The following is a 6,034-nucleotide window of genomic DNA, read 5'->3' on the forward strand; positions in this document are numbered from 1 at the left end:
TGTGACTTGTAGATACCAAAGGCTGGAAGTGGGGCTGCTCGACTTCAAGGGACAGTTGACTTCTTTGTTTGTTTGTTGTTAAACGTCACACTCAGCAATATTCCAGCTATATGACGGGGGTCTGAAAAATAATCGAATCTGGATCAGACAATCCAGTTATTGACATCATAAGCATCAATCCACGCAATTGGAATACAATGACATGCATCAATCAAGTCAGTGAGCTTGACCACCCGATCCCCTTAGTCGCCTCTTACGACAAGCATAGCCGCCTTTTACAGCAAGCATTGGTTGCTGAAGACCTCTTCTAACCTGGATCATCACGGGTCAGGACAATTGACTAATGGAACGTCAACACCGTTTTTCATTCAGTCCTGAAGATATATTTTGTCTCTGAATCTTTAAACAGATTGGGGCCATTTAACTGGTCTCTTTTATTTGTAGCATAGGTAGGCAAATCAGTGGAAGGGAATTGGCCATTGGACCATTTTTGAAATGCTAAAACATGTCACCTGCGATGACACACAAAATATTGTTCGAACACCACATATGATAGATGACACAAGGGATTGTGTGTTTTGAAACTTAAAACTGAGAAGATGAGAGTCTTTAATTCATCCACTCATTTGGAGATATAAAACGGTGTGGCGGACATTGCAGGCTTGAAATTCGAGGTAACATGACCACATGCATAATGTGCCATTCAGTGGTTTTTCACATGTCCACTGAAACAATTATCTTCCTTACATGTATGGGGTCAAACACTGAAATATGTCATACATGTAATTACCACCAACGGAGAAGGAAGTTCGCTCAGCCAGAAGTGGAGATTGTGATATTAGATGTAACTGGATAATTATACATATCTCAAATACCAATGATCGGATATTGGTGATCAGTAGCGTGGTCTGACGGACGCACCATGCTGAGTGCAGTGATAGCGCTATTTAAACCAATTGACGCACGGGTCATCCCAACTATTATCGTTCGTAGATTATGGTATATAAGGTAGGTGGAATGAATTAAGAGTATTACTGCTGACGTTTGTGAAGGAACAAACATGAGAATGTACAACGCAACACTTGTCCTCAGCATTGTTTTCTGTTGGAATGTTATTGGTAAGTATATTTCATTTTGCTATTGTCGTGCGAGAGGTGAGATAAAATTGGGATTAACGTCGCGTCCAAGATTATTGCACCTATATAGCGACGTGCATGTACGTGTGTATGGCTACTTGTACTAGTCCGGACTGATGCCAATTTATAGTACTAGCTCACTGAGATACCATGCCGCAGTTTAACATGAATATCCCACTCAGACACAGTATACTGACTCCGAGCCGACAAGTCCTTGATTTAGCCCCTTAATGCCGAGCGCCAAACAGGGTAACAACAAGTACCATCTTTTAACGTCTTTTGGTATGACGTGGCCAGGGATCGAACCCCGGACCTTCCGCTTTCCGAGCGGACGCTCTACCTCTAGACCACGGGGGCGGTCCTGGTCCGACGTAGCTGCATATTGTTAATATAGAAAATTGCTGTGCACAAGTTCCTTATTCGAGAACCGATGGAAATACTGATGGAAAAAAGTAATGCAACAACGCAATATGTTGGAACATTATAGTATGGATACCCTCACACTGACAAAATAACACACAGCGAAATCAATGCATATCCGTTACTGTCATCTGCCAGTACGTTCGGGATGCGATGTTCAACTATGCTTCACCGTTTATAGTCTTAATTTATGTGATGGCCCAGTCATCTCAGGCGCCGCAATTCGCTGTGCAGAGTTGCGTCCCGACAGCACGCCAAAAACCTATGATTGTGGGTTCGAATCCCGGTTTTCCCCAGTTATGTTCCTAGGTTTTCGTGGGTTTAACCAAAATGGTTAACGTCGGAGACCTGTATCACTTCGGGCTTTCTTCTCACATTAAGCTCACACGCCGTGATATAACTGGAATACTGTTCAAAGCGGAATTAAACACTCACGCACCCAATTATTTTATGTCAATATATTTTCCCTAGGTGCAATCAACATGGCGTTTCAAATTATGTTTGAGGAAATCAGAAAATAATGATTTATCGAAATGTAGACATTATCGTCATATCACCTGTTAAACGTCATCAAACTTCCATGCGACAGGGCGGTCGGGTAGCCTAGGGGTTAAAGCGTTCGCTTGTCACGCTGAAGACTCGGGTTCGATTCCCGACATGGGTGATATCAGCCGTGATATGGCTGGAATATTGCTAAAAGCGACGTAAAACCATACTCACTCACTCACTCACTCACTCACTCACTCACTCCATGCTACAATTGGCGAAACCTGTTCACGATTATTTCACACACACAGTATTCGGAGCCACAGTGCCTCACCTGCCGGGTGTTATGTCGGGAGCCAACGGACAGAGCATATTCGACTTTGACAAGAACGAAGACGGCGTTGTTAACGGCATGGAGCTGTACAGCGTGTTGACCTACCTCGACGGTAGACTCGGTTACACACCGAAAGAGGCCAGAGTCATTCTCCAATTGGCCGATACTGATGGGGATAACCAACTGGACATTTCAGGTAGGTGCAATCCTCCACTTGTTTTTATGCAAAGGAATTTTAATATAGTGCATGCCTGTCAACAATTTCGTGTTATATCAGAATAATACTTTTATCTTTTCTTATAACAGTGATTTTTCATAATATCATGAATATGTTAATTCATTAATAACACAGTTCATGTGTATTAAAAATGATAAATAAAAGCGACAAAACATTTTCAATAATCATCAGAAATTTCTGTATGATTTCGACTATATGATAAACATGAATTTATGAATCAAATAGTGAAAATGTGACCCACCAGAGGCATAACAAACACATGCCAAGGCAAGTCAATTATTCACCTGAAAAACACAGGAACATATGGTAAATAAATATGAACGGATGATACATTTAAAAGATGGTACTTGTTACAATGCCTGACGCTCAGCAATGAGGGAATAAAGCATGGGTGGTTGAAAGTCTATTAAATAAATGCGAGTGGGGTATCCATGTTAAACATGGTGTCTTACTGGGCAAAGCACTTCAAAAATCTGGACTAGTGCAAACAGCCATACGCATACTTGTATACACATCGCTTTAAGAGTGCAATAATCTTGAACGCGACATTAAACCCCAATTCCCCTAAAGTCTCCTCTAAAAATATGAAGTCGATATTTCACTTGAGTTAATATCACGTCATGCCGCATAAGCCTTTGAACATGTGCCTATTCCTGTTTATCAAATTTCATGACGAGTCATTGGACAAGACATGAAAAGGATCATCATGTAATCCATATAGCTCACTGGAGTATATCAATCTGCCGATGTGACGAATATTGTACAGTAATAAATCTATTCAATAGCGCGTTTCGGGGCGGTGGGGTAGCCTAGTAACTAAAGCGTTCGCTCGTCACGCCGAAGATACGGGTTCGATTCCTCACATTGGTAAAATGTGTGAAGCCTATTTCTGAAGTGATATGGCTGGAACAGTGCTAAAAGCAACATAAATGCATACTCACTCACTCACTCACTCACTCACTCACTCACTCACTCACTCACTCACTCAATAGCGCGTTTCGGTGTGCAATATTTCTTGGTAGATGAAAACGTTAGTAGTATAAGGGAAGATATTAATAACTACATTTTCTTTTCAGATCTTCTGCAGTTGTCCATGCTTGTTGAGACAGAATCACTTCAGCACAAATGACAAGTTAATAACATATATCGTATGTAACTATATTTCACATGTATTTGTATAGTTAAGAAAATATACTTTAAAAATAAAATAGTATTTTGCCCCAGTACTGTCTCTAGTTTTATTTGAGTCAAAACACAATCAACGCGGGTGGAACACACCTAGGCGGTTTGGGTTGCCAGACGCGGTGCTGTAGCTGGAATATTGCGCACGTGTTAATGTTTCCTTTACTGAGCCTGTGAACATGTTCCGGTCGGAGAAGAAATTTGAACTACAGTATAGAGGTCATCACGAGAGTCTCGTTTGGAATGGTAAATATCCTGTAATAGGAATAAACCCCACCTGTATTTTGCGACATAATTTCATCCTCAAGTTCATCACAAACGTATTTTCATCTCTCACAAATGGTACTTAAACATTGCATGTTTTCCTGGAAAGTGCAAGATCGGGTTCAGTGACCCATGCTTGCCGTAAAAGGCGACTTTGCTTGTCGTAAAAGGCGACTATCGGGATCGGGTGGTCAGGCTCGCTGACTTGGTTGATGCATGTCATCGATCCCAATGTCGGGGATCGAGGCTCATGATATTAATCACTGGACTGTATGGTCCAGACTCGATTAATGATAAACCGCCGTCATATAGTTGGATTATCGCTGAGTGCGGCGTTAAACAACAAACCAACCAACCAACACATTAATATATCCCGTGCAACAGGAATGACATGGAGAAATGCTGAGTATGGACGTGGCGAACAGACAATCCAGGAAGAAAAGCTCGTGATTTCATTAAAATGAACAGACTGTTTCCAGCATGACATTTCATTGGCGGCCTACGCGAGGTCACAGTTTGTTGAACATTGATAAAACGATGTCTTTTCCGCAAGACGAACCACAGGTAGTCACCATAAATAAAGTCCAACCAAATCAACAGTCCCTCCCTTATAGAAGCCGTAACCCAACTTCGTCACAGGGGGACCTGCATCAATTCCACGAACCCAGGTCATCTCGTTCAACGAACTATTCCTTCTGTTTATTATCGGAAGTCGTATGTTTCCACAATCCAAAAATCGTCCTCGGTAAATGACACTTCCAAATATAATACTTACAATTCTTTGTCGTAGATCATTTACTGGACGTCAGACAAATTAACCAACGATTGGTGCGACGACTTGCCCCAGAGGGCTGTTCTGAAATAGTAGCACATCTATGTGAGCAAGACCTCCGACCTGTCAGACAGCACTCTTTTGTGTATTAAATCACGTGCAGCCATGCTGACATGCAGAGGTTGTATTATGACATACTGCTTACGAAATAATGGTTTAACAGAAACCTGGTTTGGACATACGGCACCAGTTTCAGACGCCCAGTGTGATAATAAAAGGTTAGTTCATGTCGAATCATAAATATCACGAAATTGGAGCCATATTCACAATACAAATAGGTAGTGATAGATTTATGGAAATCAGAAATGTCCAAGATGCACAAGCGTTGAGCATAAGGTTTTGCTAAGGTATGCTTGGACCCCTAAAGAGATTAGGTCGTCGGTGTCCGTACACAACGTGTAGACAATTGGCATCTACCACCCCATAGCTGTTTCTGGAGGCACGCCTGATCGTTCTGTATGGAAACCATAGATACTACATGCAATTGATTAACTCGTGATGGTTTTTCACAACGGTCTGATCGACTTCCATATGTATGTCATGTGCGACATACTTGAGCTCCATCGTATTTGGTTTCTGTGATATTTTCACAAATGTGAACAGATGTTAAGTTGAATTACATCAGTAAGTGCACTTAAATTGTACCGACTGGGGGACATCGCTATCCGTGGCATTGTAGATACGAAACGACAACGCCAGTGAATAACCAGTCTCGATTATCCGACGAAACGGATTCTAAAAGGCAAAATGGTGTAAAATATGTGAAGGGATCTTAGTGATGACATCAGATGTTCGGGAAAAGGGTAAACATGTCCTGTCTTATCGGTAGCACCCGCCACTGACGCAATTATTTACAAAAAGTATGTTGTTTTGCCTCACGCACATCAGGGCTCCTGTCATGTCACGGTGACATGGGAACAAACCAGACAATCAAGTGATGGAAATCAATTAGGATGATATGCTGACTGATAAACAATTGGCACCATACACCTGTCACGTCCATCTAAGTACAGGGGGCACGGGTGGCCGGCCCAGTCGTCTAGGGCGCCGCGATTCGCTGTGCAGAGTTGCGTACCTTTGGCACGCCAGAAACCTATGATTGTGGGTTCGTATCCCGGTTCACCCCGATTATGTTTCTAGGT

At 42.1% G+C, this 6,034-nt stretch overlaps 1 protein-coding gene across 1 annotated transcript; it reads left to right on the top strand.

The window, feature by feature from the left end:
- The first annotated feature begins 2,377 nt into the window (after positions 1–2,377).
- On the top strand, positions 2,378–3,829 carry LOC125381021 (probable calcium-binding protein CML28). Its single transcript, XM_048397077.1, has 2 exons — positions 2,378–2,572; positions 3,691–3,829. Exons 1-2 carry the CDS (start codon positions 2,389–2,391, stop codon positions 3,741–3,743), a joined length of 237 nt encoding a protein of 78 aa, XP_048253034.1. The 5' UTR covers positions 2,378–2,388; the 3' UTR covers positions 3,744–3,829.
- The last annotated feature ends 2,205 nt before the right edge of the window (positions 3,830–6,034 follow it).

Source organism: Haliotis rufescens, unplaced genomic scaffold (assembly GCF_023055435.1).
Source record: "Haliotis rufescens isolate VD_foot unplaced genomic scaffold, xgHalRufe1.0.p SCAF_16, whole genome shotgun sequence".
Classification (NCBI taxonomy): domain Eukaryota; kingdom Metazoa; phylum Mollusca; class Gastropoda; order Lepetellida; family Haliotidae; genus Haliotis; species Haliotis rufescens.